We start from the raw sequence: 17,879 nt of genomic DNA on the forward strand, positions 1-17,879 counted from the left end.
AGTAACAGTTTTCATTTTTGAAAAGAATAAATTTTGATGTCTCGTCATTCCAATAGTTTAGGAATTATTATTAACATTTACTGATAAATCATTGTTTAAAAGAACTATACATTTTGTGTTACAATCTTAATATTTGCAAATTACAAAAGTACATTTTTAATTAGAATTGGATAGTTTAAAACTTAGTTTAATGTCTACTACAATTATAATTCCTAGTGCTTTAAATACTTGATAATTATGAGATTGAATTGAAAATGTTATAAAAGATTCTGCTGTTTAGATGTAGTGTAAGCAAATCTAGAAACAAAACCAATTGTTATTAGTGACAGTTTGATTTAAAGAGCAGCCAAAGTTTATTTGGTCGTCACTGCATATATACAGAAAAACATTCCATGTGTATTTTTCTTTTTAAAAATGTATCTTGTACTATGCAAGAAGGGTAGACTATGCAATAGTCAGAATTTGTACTGAACTCAACTGCAGCAAAATATTAAATTTTATAAGAACACTTGTACGATACATTTTAGGTTACAGTTGTCCCCAAAACATATCCAAACTTTTACAATTCCCTCAATGCACAATTAAAAAATGTAATGGTCAAAATTCCTATAATGTACATAAAATGGTGCTTGCACACATCAGGGATGTAATAACATGTCAACGCAAATCACACAAAAAGTACAAAACATAAAAAATACTAACAATTTCAATGTATCATAGCTATTTATGCATAACTGCCCACAAACAGGTTACACATCTAGAAAAGCTATGATTCATTCAAAACAAATTCCAGACAAATTAAAAAGGTCACAGTAGTTGTCACATGGCAGCAATTGACAGCATTTTATTTTTCTTGACCTGCATTATTTCACAGCATAGTTAAATACTTTGTTCAACAGTCCTGTATATCCCTGGTCAGAACAAGGGCTGAAACCATGGAATTAAAACTAAAATGTGACACTTCAAAAATATTACAAGTAATGATGAAGAAGCATTCATTCTGCACCGATTAAAAACAAATTCTTTTTAGCATAGCTTGGCTTCAAATTACTGAACGTTTATGATTAACAGACAATAATAGTTCCAGCAGTTTAACCAGAGGATAGAAACTTCATACAACATGATAAAATGGAATATTAAATACAATGTTTGGGGGCAAAGAATACCCAAGACAAATCTCATCACCCTTTGAACTTTTAAACATATTGCCACAATAAAGGATGGTGAATAAAATATGTACAATGCGTCCCTTACTCAACACCCCATTTTCCTGTATCTGACCAGACACAAATGACACTAATTCGATCATGGCAGAGGAGAAAAAAAAATCTTGGTCTTCAGCATATATTTGCATTTATTAAGTGATGCAGAACATCAAATTTGTCATAAAGCCAGATAGCTTTGCCACTAGTTTGTACACATGCAAATTTGAAAATTGTTATTTTGCTGCAGAGCATGTATTGATTAATATCCATTATTTAAATATGATCATCTTTCATTTTGCAATGTAATTAAATAAATCACTATTGGCAGGCAAACTACAATCAGATTGTGTCTTTGAAAGCAATGCATGAGATTGGAGGGAATGGAAGAGTGGGAGGGGAAAACTTGGCAAAGGCAGTACTCAATTTTTGCGAGCATCGTAAACAATTCTATGCTTAAATTAACCACTGATGCTTTTTCCACAAATGTGTATTGAAACTACCCCTTCAAAAAGTTTCCATAATGAGTGTAATAAAAAAGTCAACTGACAGTTTTATGATTTACTGCATTTTAATAGAAGTCTGGCACAAAGTATAGAGCAGTAGTTAAGATAATATCAAGCATTTTGATGCTTTTTCTTTGAATGAATATATATTTAAGATTTTTTAATTTAGACATACAGCACAGTAACAAGCCCTTTCGGCCCATGCTGCCAATTTACATCCAATTAACCTCAACCCCAGTACATTTTGAATGGTGAGAGAAAACTGGAGCACCCAGAAAAACACATGTGGGAGAATGTACAAACTCCTTACAGGCAGTGCTAGATTCGAACCCCAGACCCGATTGTTGGCGCTGCAAGAGCTTTGCGCCAAGTGCTACTCTAATCTTGCCACCCATATAGAAAGATGACATGTGTAATCAGAAAAGAAAAATGCAAATTTATTCCTAATTTGCACAAAACCTTCTCATCTGCAGGTTTCAAAATTATATCTGAACCTGAAGTAAACAAGGTAGCTAAAAATAACAATTTTGTGTGAGGGCCAGATCAAATGTTTCCATAGAAAATGGAATAAATTACTTATTTACTTTGAGCTTGATAATTACAAGTAGATAGCAAATGAGGTAAATTATGCTTTTGGCCTTTTATAGCAAGAAGTTAAAGCTTGCTACATTGAGCATTTTGTTGAGATCCAAAGTTTGGGCAACCACAGAAAAATGATATCTACAAACTCTCAAATGTTGTTTTTGGTCTGTTTTGTTAATATAAAAGTTGAGAAGTGAAATCAGCAACTTCTATTCCATCAAGTACTTCAATTTTATTTTGAGTATATTACTGGGACCCATGCAAACTTACATTTAGTTGCTCTGCTGCCCTCAATAAACTATTATTGTTTTTCAGTAGTTTTCACACACAACCTGCCCATAGTTCATCAAAAAGGATTTTTGTATAGGGTTAACAAAATAGACACCACAATTGAAAATAAAACAAGTTAATGAAACAGTGAATATTTTGGATGGAAGCTATTATAATGATCATATCCAAAATGTTAACACACCTTTTTTCCTCTGTTAAGATGATCATTCTATTATATATTTTCTGTTTCAGCTTTTTAAAATGGTGAACACCCACAAGTTAATCTGTGTGTTTAAAACTAATTTGCATGGTCAAACTCAATGGACTCATCCTGATTAATTTTTCATTTTGGAGCCTTAAGTCCACTCTGAAGAATTACAATATTCTATTTACTTATGTACAGTACATACATTGAAATTTGTTGAGCAACAGCAAGTGAAGGCAAATTTGTCACAAGCAAAATGACTAACAGCTTATTTACACTTTTCTAAGTGTCACAAGTTTTGATTTATGACTGGGTAACAGTATAAACTAGAGTTCATTTTTTAATTCCCTAGTTAATTCTGATGAACATTATTAAACAATTCACACCCTAGAATTAGTTATTGCTCAAATAAACACAAGAACCTTGCAGTGTAGCAGTTCAGCTGTAAAGTTGTGTTTTGTTTAAAAGTAAATCCCTTTAAACCTTAAATGCAGAACTTAGATGACTTAATTTTTGTATCCAAAATAACTTCCATTCTTAAGTAAATGTTAACACTATTTCTGACAAACAGTGACAAACTTCATTTTAGAAAAAAATACATTAAAAGAAAAACAACACAAGCTGCCACTTTGGCAATCCAGTTTCAGTCTTTCACAACAGAGAACTTTTGTATTTACAGAAAATAAGGCAACTGGTTACAATTCTGAAAATCCATGGCTGGGAAGCAAAAATATATACTTTATTCTGAACAGCAGGCAGTACAAATTGAATCTGAAATGTTGTGTGTGTGATTTCTGCCTGACACGTGAAAGAAAATCAAGATCAAAATGCTATAATTTGGTGTTTTCTTCTTTAGGTCACAAATAAATCCATATGTTGGAAAAAAAATAAAGCTAATTTCAGCTATAGATTTACAGCTGTGTATTTTGTCTACAGTGATTCTCCCAAAGCAAGGGTTCAAATATAAGCAATAAGACAGTTTCTCTGACCATTTGGGCAGCTGGTTTAAACCAGACATAAAAAAGGCACTGGATTCATTCACTGTGCCATTCATCCACACATTGGAATTCTCTAAAATACACTATTTTTTAAGTAAACAATTAGTTGATATGGCAAATCATGGCTAAGAAACACTGGCAACTGAATAGTGGATTCATCCTTCAGTCTTATTGTGGTAGACTAGATATCCTGAGAGTCTAAAATCCAAGATGGCCTTGAAACAAGTGTTAAATTCAGTCAGCTTTGATTTCCACGTTTTACAGTGCATTAGTCAACATGGGCCTTTTGCAGCTTGAGTTTATTTTACGCACAGAAGACCGCCAACATTTGTCATAAAGTCTTTAAGGCTTTTGAGGAAGGCCATCCTCTGTTTCCGGTCCAAGGTGGGGGGAGTGCTGCTTCCAGTAAGATTATTGAAGGCATCTGCTAATCTTTGATATATAACTGGATCTTGCTGGCTTGATAGGAGGGTTTCAACTAATTCTGAATATTCAGCCTGTTCAAATAACACATGGAATTTTAAAGAAATTTATCTGAAAAAGATGCATTAAGATTAGACGGGCAAATAAAGATTATTTAAACAAGTTTACCTGATGCAGACATACTAGTGTGTAGAATGCTTCTCCTGCAGCATCAGTAAGTTCTGCATTGTGCTTCTGCAATACCAGCATGTCAAAGACTAGCTGTAATCACACAAAAAACTCCATAGTGGTTCTCAATTTTTTGGTAAGTTTTATCCTTGCCGTGTTAAATGTGTCACAAACAACTTTTTATTCAATTTCAACTTATTCTTTTCAACTACGACAGCCATACTATATAAAAAAGTATACTGTAATATCTCCTTTTTAAACTCAGAAAGTCAATTAAGCACATTTCACTACATTGAATGAAAACAACACATTTGCTAAAACATAATTCCTTCACAGTCAGGTTACTCTCTTTCCTTCCTCCTCCCCATTGAGGCAATGGGCATAGAGATGATTGGACGGCGCCATCCATAGTTCATAGGTCAGCAGTTATTGTTATAGAAATGCAGAATTTAAAGTAATATCCTTCAATGTTTAGCTTAATTTATTACAGCAAATTGTACGAACACCAGCAATGATCAACAAATTTCAATCTTGTTCATTGATAGATAACTCCCAATAGTCCATGTTATAGATATGATTCAAAATGAATGGAGAAATAAGCAGATACTCTCACCTTCCTTCGCTGTTTTATCACAAGTCCCTGAAGATCAATATTTTGAGAGTGATCAGTGCAGAATTTACTATGCATAGTAAGGCCAAATTCTTAGTGAAAACATCTGACTGATTGGTTGAAACCAAAGCAATCTTAAAACAAAAGTCCATTCATTTTCCAATAATCATGTATATCTTGGAGAAGGTATATTCAGTCAAATACCTTCCTGTAGCTAACATTTTGCTCTGCGGTGTGGGAATTTGAATGGTGGTGGTCAGGATTCAACTCTAATGGTCCAACAACTTGTTTATCAGTAGTAATACCTGGAGGAACTACTTGAAACCAATGCCAATAACAGCCAATTGAGGTCAATAATTTATACTTTAGTGCAAAGAAAAAAAGTAAACAGAGGAATAGCCTTAAAGCAGCACATTTGGATGAAAATCATAGGGCTGTTGTATATTCTTGGCTGAACCCAAGCAAAGATATTGTCCAGAACAAATGCAAGGAAGACTGGACTGTAAACAAATATGAAAGGCAGAAATTGTGTTGAAAATTCAATTCATGGCAAAAAAGTAACTTGCCTTTTGTGCAAAGATCATGTACTTTTTATAACACTTGAAAATGATACGGATGAAGGTAATATTACAGCTAAATATGACAAATGCGTCAAACAATGGAAAATGCTAGCGAGCACTCAGCAAGTGAAGAGGCATATGCTTCAGGTCAAAGACCCTTTGTCAGAACCAAGAGAAAAACAAGTTAGATTTAAGTTACAGAGAAGGCAGGTGAGAAATGGGGTAGGAGAAAGGGAATATTTGTGATTGGGTGAGGCCTACGATGATGTGGGGATAAACTGCAAACTCTCCAGTTATTGGATTAATGAGGCCAGTTAGAGGGTGATATTATAAACAAAACTACAATATCGCAAAATGTAGGGTTCGCATCAAGATGTGCTCTTGAAGGCAAAAGAGTGAATATCACAGATGGATGATTTACAACAGAAATGCACCGATCTAATATCGACACAGAAAGCAAGTTAGCTGATGTTGTAAGATACAACATTGAGGGTGGAAAGCTGAAATGTTCCGACAAGCGGTCCAATGTAAGCTTGACGATCAGCTCTTCATTTTCCATTATACAGTGCAAGAGGCCATAGTCAGCACTTAGAAAGGCAAAAGGAACAATATACCAGAGTTGCTGCTTTACCTGGAAAAACTGCTTGGGTTCCTGAATGGTGAGAAGCGAGATGAAAGGAGAATTGTTCCATCTCCTGCGATTGCAAGGGAAAATACCATGAAAAGGGGGAGTGATTGGCAGAGAGAACCGGAAAGTTGTGAAGGCAACAGTTTATTGAAAATGCTAAAAGGGGAGGGAAGTGTGTGTCTGGAATGGTATCTGTTGGAGCTGGTGGAAATAACACACCATCTCTTGAATGTGGAAGGTAGTGGTCTAACAAGTGAACTCCAGAGGAACTCTTCCTTGCCCTGTCCAGAAAGCAGTAAATAGATAAAATGTGGCCATGAGAACTGTCCACATGATAGAGGTAAACCCATTGTTCAGTAAAAAGAACAACACTTCAGAAGAATTTTGAAAAAAACTCAGCAAAGAATATGACAAAGACAGTCAAACTAGGAGAATGGAATCCTTACATGAGGCACTACGAAGAAGTAGAGTCAAAATAGTTATAGATATCTCTAAGCCTGCTTTGGATGTTTGCATCTAGCCCATACCCTGAGATGGAGACTGAGGGATCTAGAAAAAAAGGGAAAGTCAGAGATGGAAGATGTAAAGGAGAGAGCAGTGACAATTGACAGCAATAATACTGAAATACAAGTACAATTTTACCCTCACAAAATTTAGAATTAAAATTACATTTTCCCATTTACCAAACATTCTCTAATCATCTTAACTTATATATGAGCTATAATTTTGTTAACCTTCCTGTGATTTGCCATTCACACTGAACAAAATAATTTCATATCAGTTATTGCTCCTTTAAAGATGTACCTTAAGGAAATGTCTGGTTGCAGTGAAGAGTGGTGATTCTGTTTCTTGTGCCTTGGCACATTGTTCGGCCAGGGGTGTGAGGGCTTCCAAACAGAGTTGGGAAACTTCAGATGTCATTCTGAAGGAAAGACTCAAGGAAATCATAGAAATGCCATCTATAAATTCATTTTCCTTACATGAAAATTTAAAAAGGACCAGGCTATATATGAATAACTCAAATAGAATTGATTATTCAAATTAATATATTTAAATAACATAACATAACAATTACAGCACGGAAACAGGCCATTAGGCCCTTCTTGTCCGCACCGAACCAAACACCCCTTTCTAGTCCCACCTCCCTGCACAATGCCCATAACCCTCCATCTTCTTCTCATCCATATACCTGTCCAACCTTTTCTTAAATAATACAATTGACTCCACCGCCACTATTTCTCCCGGAAGATGATTCCACACGGCTACCACTCTCTGAGTAAAGAAGTTCCCCCTCATGTTACCTCTAAACCTCTGCCCCTTAATTCTTAACTCATGTCCTCTTGTTTTAATCTTTCCTCCTCTTAACGGAAATAGTCTATCCACATCCATTCTGTCTATCCCTTTCATAATCTTAAATACTTCTATCAAATCCCCTCTCAACCTTCTACGCTCCAAAGAATAAAGACCCAATCTGTCCAATCTCTCCCCATACTCCAGATGCTTAAACCCAGGCAACATTCTGGTAAACCTTCTCTGCACTCTCTCCACTCTGTTTATATCCTTCCTATAATTAGGCGACCAGAACTGCACACAGAACTCCAAATTAGGCCGCACCAACGTCTTATACAATCTCAACATCACCTCCCAACTCCTATATTCCATGCAATGATTGATAAAGGCAAGCATACTAAAAGCCTTCTTCACCACCCTATTCACGTGAGTTTCTACCTTTAGGGAACGATGTACCGTCACTCCTAAACCTTTCTGCTCTTCTGTATTTCTCAATGCTCTCCCATTTACCACATATGTCCTATTCTGATTCTTCTTACCAAAATGAAGCACCTCACACTTATCAGCATTAAATTCCATCTGCCATTTTTCAGCCCACTTTTCTAAGCAGCCCAAATCCCTCTGCAATCCTTGAAAACCTTCTTCATTATCCACTATTCCACCTATCTTAGTATCGTCTGCATATTTACTAATCCAATTCACCACCCCATCATCTAGATCATTAATGTATATAACGAACAACAATGGGCCCAATACAGATCCTTGAGGCACACCACTGGTCACCGGCCTCCAACCTGACAGACAATTATCCACTACCACTCTCTGGCCTCGTCCTTTCAGCCAATGTTCAATCCATTTGACTATCTCAAAATTTATACCTAAAGACTGCACCTTCCTAACTAACCTTCCATGTGGTACCTTATCGAAGGCCTTACTGAAGTCCATATAGACAACATCCACTGCGCTACCCTCATCCACATTCCTAGTCACCTCTTCAAAAAATTCAATCAGATTGGTCAAACATGACCTTCCTCCCACAAATCCATGTTGAGTGCTCCTGATCAGACCCTGTCTATCCAGATGTTTATAAGTACTATCTCTAAGAATTTTCTCCATTAATTTACCTACCACAGACGTCAAACTTACAGGCCGATAGTTGCCAGGCTTCCTCCTTGAACCCTTTTTAAATAACGGAACCACATGCGCAATGCGCCAATCCTCCGGCACTATCCCCATATCTAATGACATTCGAAAAATTACCGCCAGAGCCTCTGCTATTTCCTCCTTCACTTCTCTCAATGTCCTGGGGAAGATCCCGTCTGGTCCCGGGAGACTTATCCACCTTTATATTCTTCAAAAGCCTTAAAACTACACCTTTTGTAATCTCTATATTCCCCATATTTACCCAATTTGCTTTTTTTATTCCACATCTCCCAATATCCTTCTCCTTAGTGAATACCGAAGAAAAGAAACTGTTCAATATCTCCCCCATTTCTCTAGGTTCCACACACAGTTTTCCACTCTGATTTTCTAAGGGACCAATTTTGTCTCTAGCTTTCCTCTTACCATTAACATATTTGTAGAACTCTTTTGGATTAGTTTTCACCCTGCTTGCCATAGTTTTCTCGTACCTTCTTTTAGCTTTCCTAATTCCTCTCTTAAGATTCCTCTTACATTCAATGTATCTTTCAAACATCTCCTTAACTCCATGCTTCTTATATCTAATGTACGCCTCCCTTTTTCTTCGAACCAAGTTTCCAATATTCCTTGAAAACCACGGCTCTCTCAAACCTTTTGCCCCTCCTTTTAACCTAACAGGAACATAAAGCTTTTGCACTCTCAAAATCTGATCTTTAAAAGACTTCCATCTCTCTTGTAAATCAAAATTGATATTGAAAGAAATTGGATGGATATTGCGAGTCTGAGTATTGTATCATAAATTATGCTCTGTTCCAGTCTTCAATACTGTTTGCTAAACGGTACAAAATTTCATTAATGATCAAGGGCAAAAAAAAATGATTTAAATAATATAATTCAGCCTTATTATCACAACTTTTTTTTTTAAACATCTTTATAATTAGGGTCTTTAATCTTTAACTGATAGCTGTACTCCTTTAATTTTGGTTTTCTCATCCAGAATTTAATTCCCCCAGCTCTGACAAATACACTTTTTTTTTGAAGATACCAAGTCCCTAAACATCTCTACCTCCCTTTCTTCTTTTAAGGCTCTTCTAAGAACCTAATTTTTTTCCACCAGACTGTTCATCATTAGGCCTCATCTCCATGCAGCTAAGTCTCAATTTTTGTCTTATAATCCTCCTTTCAAGTACCTTTGAAAGCATTTACAGTGTATAATATGCCAACTAATTCGAAGGTAATGCTGTTCGAGCTTCCACATTAATTCCCCACCTACATCTTATCATTAGGTAAGGGGAAAACTGATTATTTCTTAGAAAATTACCCATATTATTTTGATTATTTCTCACAGAAAATTGCCCATATTACTTTAAATATACACAAGGATTCTTGTAATGCTTAGTGAGTACAAAACATGCAAAATAAATCTACTTCTGTACGTAGCAGGCTCAGATTACTCCAGCACATGCCAACGCCTCCAAACCATGTCAAATATTTCTAACCTTCCAAACCATAATTCTCACAGACCAGATAATCTATAAGCAGTAGAAGGATACGATGTCATTCCCAATTCCAGGGAATACATGAGACTCTTGAAAAGCTCTTCTGGAAGTTGTGGTATTTTCTCAGGAAATATTTCACAGATGAAGGTAATTAATTTGTAATATTGGTTACAAAGTGATGGAAACTGTCAAGACAAAAAAGTCAAAAAATGTACAGTGTTTAATACAAAACTAAAGCAATTACACATACCTAGAAGCACTTGCATCAAACTACCCTTTCAATATCAAATTCTTATAATTGAAACAAATATTTCACAATTTGATTTTTCTGATCCTAAGATGCATTACTATTCCTATTCAAGGTTATGTTCTCCTTACTATCAGTACTTTCTATCAGTCTAAAATCCAAAGTTCTAGACATTCATCCCTCCATCTCCACCTCTTTGATCTGTTCACATAAGCTTTAGTCTGCTGAACCAGACCAAACTGAAATACCAGTCTTCACCTATTTAGTTTTACTCAAGACATTGTTCAGCACTCCAGGTTGTTCAAATGTATTCCCAATCTCCAGTGACAGTAACTAGGAAACTGTAATTCCTCCCCACTGTTTTGTAATATTAAAAACACATACCTTTAGCAAGTCTTGTGACATCAATGGAAGAACAATATTAACTCCATAAAGAACGACATCTGCAGCTGACACTGATCGGTTTCCTGATTGTCCGGGTTCCTGCCCCCTAAATACTTCATCTGCAGAGCAAATAATATGTAAAATGGCTTAAAATATTTTTCTTAAAAGACAGAAAGGGAAACTTTAAACTGGGACTGTTTCTGAGAGAGAAAAAAAATTCCATCACCCTAATTATTTTATATGTGAAAATAATATTAATTTGATATAAATGTTTAAAAATACCCATCACAAATAGTGAAGAGTAAATATGAATGATAAATAAATTATCAGTTAAAAAAATAATATGGACAAAATTATCATTCCCCAGGTCATAAAGATCTGCTTCTCAAGTCTTTGAAAGAGCTGGCCATGGAGATACTGGATGCACTAGTTGTCATCTTCCAGAATGATTCCCAGACTGGATGGCAGAGAATACAACAAGAGACCAGTTAAAATGAAATTGGGAGTAGAATAATAATAATAATTGGTGGAGAGAGTGAGCAAATTAAAGTTCTTGAGAGTCACCATCTCGGAGGATCTTTCCTGGATCTAACACTCACACCACCTCTACTTCCTCAGGAGTCTGTGGAAGTTCGGTATGACATGGGAAACCGTGGCAAATTTCCACAGATGTGCGGTGGAAAGTGTGGTGACCAGATGCATCACAGTCTGGGGACACCAATACTCCCGCAAAAGTTAGTGGACACAGCCCAGAACATCACAGGGAACATCTACAGGGAAAGCTGCAATCAGAGAGCAGCAACAATTATTAAGGATCCACCCTGCCCAGCGCACACAGTTCTTGCTGCTACCTTCAGGAAAGACTCGAACTACCATGTTCAGGAACACCTGTTACCCCTCCACCATCAAAATCCTCAACCATAAAATCAATCGGACTCATTTAAGGACTCTTACTTCTATACTTTATTGTTTGTTTTTTTTCCTCTCTGTATTGGAGAGTTGTAGATTTCTTTATTTGTTTACATATGCACATTTGGGACAGTTTTCTTGCATTACCAATAAGTGGCAATTCTGCCTGACCCGCAGGAAAAAGAATCTCAGGGTTGTACATGATGTCATGTGTGTACTCTGACAATAAATCTGAAGTCTGAACTGAAATCAGAATCCAGTATTTTCCTGCAATTAAGGAAACGGTAACAAGCCACCCCATTGGAATGTCCAACACTAGAATCACAAAGTAGGGACTCAACTCCAAGATCTGTCATGGCAGTAAGTTAACAGGACCGAAGAAATTCTCAAATACATTCTCAAAACCTCATGGGGAAGAAAAGTGTAACATCTTCACCTACTTCTGGGACTTTCTGGACCATAGACATTCAAAATAGAGAAGTAACATCCTAATACCAATAATCAAGTTTCTTTGGTAGGAATACAAGATGTGTTGCCCTTGGCAATTTCACTGGATTTTCACCTTCCATTTGATCCACCCAGTCAACCTATCACAGCCCCAATTCTGACCTCATTCACTTTAGCTAAACCAAGTCATCCTTGACCCCAAGATCTTATTTCAAAATCTTTGTGGTGTTTACAAAAATACAGAGAAACAACTTTAAAAATAACAACTCCATGCCAGCTTCACCCTTAAATAGTAAGGTGCTGTAGAACATTGAAATAAATGTAACAACATTACCCATTATTTTAAACAGCTAATTTATACCTGGAGTATCCATGATTTATGGAGAATTTACATTGGCTTGCAATTTGCATGTTATTATTTTATTCTGTATCTTTTGTCTTTATTATACCCAGAAGTTAAAATATACCTGTATCACTGAAGTCGATGAACTCCTTTGATAGCAGGTTAGTCAAAAGTTCCATAATAAGCAACAAATCTTGATACTGTTCCTCTTCGGCTGCCACATCAGTCCGTTTCCTGCCCAAGCTGTTCTTGGAATAAACCTGCAGTAGTGTCAGGCACGCTTCATACAACTTCATGGCTTTTGACTAGAAATAAACCAAAAAAAAATATATTTTTAATCTCCCCCCCCAAAAAGGACTGCAAACCACCTAGAAATAAACTTGCCAACCAGTGATCTATTTTCCTCTTGGAAATAAATACTCAGAACTGAAAATCTGGTGAGAGATTGTAAGAATTTATGTCATTTAACAATTCTATTAACACCTAGAAGCATCATAAAACATATATTGTAAACAAAGATAAACAAAAAGGCTCATTAGTTTAGATATCAAGAACAAATTGAAGACAATTCTTGAGCAACTTGTACATTCTCATGTTATTGTAAGATATTATACAAGAATAAATAATGGTATCACTGTTATGTAACAAATGTCAGTTTGGGTGGCACAGTGAGCGTAGCATTTAGCACAATGATATTACAGCGTTGGCAACCCAGGTTCAAATCAGGCACTGTCTGTAAGGAGTTGGTGCGTTCTCTCCATGTCTGCACAGGTTTCCTCTGGATGCTCTGGTTTCCTCCTACCTTTCAAAATGTATCAAGGTTGTAGGTTAATTTGGTAGCACGTGGGCCAAAAGGGCTCGTTAGCATGCTGTATATCTAAATTTTAAAAAAATGTTTAGTAAGTTAGTATCTATGTAGTATGTGAACTATTTATTCTGATGGTATTGACTAAGATGTGAAAGCTGGCACTTAGGTCAATAATTAGTTTGGAGAGGTGGGGGTGAGGGAGGAATAGGCTGCTGCTGTGCTTGTGTTAAACAGGTGATCCAGGGAGAGAAGATCAGAGACAGGCGAGTGATACAGTGGTTGTTGAAAAAAATGCAGAACAATATTGTTGTAAAATTTAATGCAAGTGCTATTCATTGGGCATCATGTGCATTTTTTGCATCATAGCACATCCTCATCAGCTTCCCTACATATGTGCCTCATGCAGAAAGTCCAGCAACAATCTTAGCCCTCAAAATTGCTAGCAGTTGAAAATGGGCCTCCAAGAGTTGTGAGTACCCCCAACTAAATGAAATTCCTACCCACTATCTCCTGAGCCAAAGACAAGATTGCAAATTAACTATCATCTTAGTGAATAAGAAGCAGAAACAAGGAAAATTTAGAGCCATTAGAACATTTCTGCTAGGGAGATTCTGAAATTCCTGATAAAAGAAAACTGAAGAATTTTTAAAAGAGACTATTTTATTGAAATATTTTTTAGTTATTTCTTTTTATTTTATACAAGACCGACTTATTTTTTTTTATCTGCCTCTATAATGAAATGAGATAATGCATTTAAGAGAGACACAGCTCAAAGATCTCACAAGATCTGGCATAACAAACACAGGAGCATCCACCACATTTTGAGGTCCTTCTTACTCAACAGCAATAAAACTGAAAATCTCAAATAAGTAGATATCAACTCCATAAAATCCAAATTACACTGGTGCACTTTTAAAACTGCTTATAATTTGATACTCCTTCTGATAACCTTCCCCCCCCCCCCACCCCCTCATCACCTTTGGCTCATTTCTTCTCCCCCACCCTCTCAAGCTGCCTGTCACCTTTAGCTTCCCACCATCTTCCCTCCCTCCTTTTCCTCAGCCTCTTCCTCCTATCTTATTTTCCTCCCATGTCTTCCCCTTCTGCCTGCATTCAACTATCGCCTGTGCTACTCCTTCTCACCCTTTTATTGCCTACCAAAGATGCTGCCAGATCTTCTGAGTCCCTCTAGCGTTTTGTACTCAGTATTGCAATTTATTTGCATTTTCTCCCAGCCTTGTTAGAACCGCTAAAGAGCACATACAATTCCGAATAACCAGATTTTATATCATTACTGTAATAGTCACAATGCATGTTACCTTTGAAGAAGATCGCAGAGCCCACCTCACTGACAAAAGACAAAGGAGGAAAAACCCAACACCCAACCCCAACCAACCAATTTTCCCTTGCAACTGCGCCTGCCTGTCCCGCATCGGACTTGTCAGTCACCAACGAGCCTGCAGCAGACGTGGACATACCCCTCCATAAATCTTCGTCCGCGAAGCCAAGCCAAAGAAGAAGAATTATTCATCTATATTCGTTGACTATGTTTTCATGTCAGAAGTCTAAAACATTGTTTTTGAACAACTATTTTAATGAATTATAACATCACCAACAAAATCTGGCATGGTTAGCGTAGCGGCTAACACAACACTTAAAAAATATAATTCGATACTCTTTATGGTAACCTCCCCTCCCCTTTCCATCATCTTTGGCTCCATTCTTCCTCCTTTCTTCTCCCCCACCCTAGCTCCACCTTCTCACCCACACCTTTCTTTCTCCAGCTTCCCACTGCCTTTCCTTCCATCCTCCTAGAGTGGGGTTCAAATCCGGTACTCTCTATAAGGAGATTGTATGTTCTCCCCATGTGTTTCCTCCAGGTGGTCCGGTTTCCTCCCACCCTTCAAAACATACCAGGATTATAGGTCAATTGGGTGTAATTGGGCAGCATGGGCCCATGGGCCAGTTACTGTGGTGTAAGTCCAAATTAAAAATTAAATTAAATTAAAATAAACTTGCTCCTATTCTGTAATCAAATATTCCCTTTGAAGGAAGAAACACTTAATTAATGTGAATAAAGGCAAATTATTAAGCATGAAATTGTTTCTTAGTAACAATATCCCACACACCAAGCTACAAGCGAAAAGGTTCTAACACATTTCACTTACCTCTCCAAGATAGCAGATTTGTTTATGTGCAACTTCAACAAAAACTTCTATGATCAAGTTAACAGTTTCAGGTGTGTTCTTGTAAATTTCCATTAAACCAATGCAATTATTGAGGAAGTCCATTAAAAAGGTGAAGAGTATGACTACATTGTCTATCTGTGTTGCTTCAGCTATTCCACAAAGTGCCTCTAGTGTGGCGATAATCTCCTGCTTTACCTCTTCTTCCTGACAGATTTGTTGGAAGTTTTCTTGATTTATAACATTAAGAAATCGCTGTTGAAGTGGCTGTAGAACCTGAGAAAAATATGATAAATGTGTTAAATAAGTGAGAATCATGGATTGTTTCCTATCTTGATATATTCTTTCTTGCTTGTTGCAACATAGAAAGCTGCCATTTAGCACCTTGGGCCCATGCTGGCTACCTAAAGAGTAATCAGTCAGTCCTATTCACCCTCATCTCATTTCCCTGTAACCCTGAAACTTTGCCAATTTACAGTAGCCATTTAACCTATCAGCAAGTCTTTGAGACCTGGGAGAATTCCAAATTACTTTGAGAGGAAAATATGCAACATCAACACAAAGATGACAAGGTCAGTTTTGAACCAGTTCCTGGCAAAGTGAGACAAGAGCACTAATTGTTGATCCATTCCCATCTCTTTTTTGGAGATTCTAAAAACAAATCTATTTTTGTTCTTCTTGAGGCTCCAACATCCTTTGAGGGAAGTCATAATAAGAAAAAAATCTTCTTGGAAACTTTAAAAAAAAAAATCACTGCCATGTTTCTATTGATAAATTAGATACCTAATATCCTTCATTAATATAAATGACAAATCCCTTGTGGTGGCTTAACTTGAATTCACAAGTCTGTAGAAACTGGAAATTTGTGTTCAAGTTTTGATTTTGTCCTCTCAAATTAAGCAGCGTGTGGATCTATACAATATACAGTATGTGGTTATTTTCATACTGCTAACTTTAATGTAAAACTTACTTTGGCTTTAACATTGAAAATTTATAGCTTATAAACTTAATTGCTGATTCAAACCCTCTTCAAACTATGAATTTTAAACAGAGCAGCTGAAGCTTATTGAACTACAAAGTTCAATGGAATGTTGTACTCTATTGACATATTCTACTAGAGGTCAATTCCAGTTGTGACCAGTCAAGTTAAAATAATCAACATTTGGATCCTTAATCATTATCTTATACAGACATTTACTCCATTACATGTAACAATAACTTTGCTAGACCCTGGAAATCTTTAGACAAAATATTAACTTAAATCCATGTACAATTTCTTACCTCTGTCCAATACTGCTGTTTTGTTTCTGTGTCCACATGAGCAAACCCTGCCAAAACGAGGGCTTTCATCAATGTTCGCTGTACAGTACTAGGAAGGTAGTTCAAAGGTGGACTTCGACTTGCATACTGTTTTGCCAAGTTCCACCAGTTTTCACATTTTATTACTAAATTGGCCCTGAAAGGAAAGTTATCAATGAACATTACCTATGAAATATTTGCTAAGAATGCTGTTATGATCCAATTAAACCCTTCACAAAATAAATGCATAAAAAGTAGTAAAATCTTATGGGCAATTAACAGTTGTGTACAACCCAAAGATCTTTTAAAATCATAATTAAATATTCAAAAGAATTGACATGTTTAAAATTACAAATATCATATTACAATCATGGAAAATCTTTGGATTATACACAATTTTGAACTTTCACTTTTATGTATCAATTTAGACTGATCCAATCAGCAAACTACATGTTGCTCCCAATTAGGTCTTCAGGCTATCATTACTTTGAGAAGTTTCAAATGGATGCATAAATATATATATTAAAAAAAAGGTCATTTCTTAAAAAAATCTTCTGCAGTTACAGCCATCTGCTGAGGTTAGGCACTGAAGCATATCGTCCCTTTACAGCAAACATCTCCCTTAGCTTGAAAGTTGTTTCAATAAAGCAATTTACAGGGAACTTTCAGATACATGGTTGTAACCTGATTCGTTCTTTGGAAATGAAATTCTTACACAGGAATGCAAATTGGAAAAAAAAAGACTTCTAAATAAATATATTTTTCAAAATTTCAGTCAAATGGGACTGAATATATAAACAAAGTCTTAACTGCAAAACATTTAATAATAGTAGGGTCACTGAGTGCATTTTTGGATTTTAAAATATCAACGGATATTTTAAGCCTTAAAAAGATTTACCACAATGAGGTGTTTGATTTATACGCCACAATGAGCTTGTATTCTCCCAATTTGACAATATGGATCTTACTGGTGGACAAAATAATAACAAGAGCAAGATGCAAATGAATTTTCATTGGTATGTCCAAAGACTAGGAGCAAGGGTCTTAACACAAATTAATATACAAGTGGAGAGAAGGATATTTTATCATGCAATCATCAGAAAACTACAATTTTGACACAGTGATGATCAGTGCCAAATCACAGTGAAAAATGAGTCCTTGCACTAATCAACCCC

The 17,879-nt window shown here is 36.2% G+C and overlaps 1 protein-coding gene across 4 annotated transcripts in view; it reads right to left on the minus strand.

Annotated features, from left to right (window-relative positions):
* Positions 1 to 329: 329 nt before the first annotated feature.
* xpo4 (exportin 4) overlaps positions 330 to 17,879 on the minus strand; it is a 90,178-nt gene continuing 72,628 nt past the window's right edge. For all 4 annotated transcript variants that reach the window (XM_069891366.1, XM_069891365.1, XM_069891367.1 and 1 more), the window contains 8 exons: positions 16,687 to 16,861; positions 15,388 to 15,681; positions 12,536 to 12,716; positions 10,713 to 10,831; positions 10,136 to 10,266; positions 6,957 to 7,074; positions 4,355 to 4,447; positions 330 to 4,260 (listed from right to left, as the gene is read on the minus strand). In XM_069891366.1, coding sequence (XP_069747467.1) covers positions 4,063 to 4,260; positions 4,355 to 4,447; positions 6,957 to 7,074; positions 10,136 to 10,266; positions 10,713 to 10,831; positions 12,536 to 12,716; positions 15,388 to 15,681; positions 16,687 to 16,861 — 1,309 coding nt within the window. In that variant the 3' untranslated portion in view covers positions 330 to 4,062. The remainder of the gene's footprint in view (positions 4,261 to 4,354; positions 4,448 to 6,956; positions 7,075 to 10,135; positions 10,267 to 10,712; positions 10,832 to 12,535; positions 12,717 to 15,387; positions 15,682 to 16,686; positions 16,862 to 17,879) is intronic.

The sequence above is a fragment of the Narcine bancroftii genome, chromosome 7 (genome assembly GCF_036971445.1).
Source record: "Narcine bancroftii isolate sNarBan1 chromosome 7, sNarBan1.hap1, whole genome shotgun sequence".
Lineage (NCBI taxonomy): Eukaryota > Metazoa > Chordata > Chondrichthyes > Torpediniformes > Narcinidae > Narcine > Narcine bancroftii.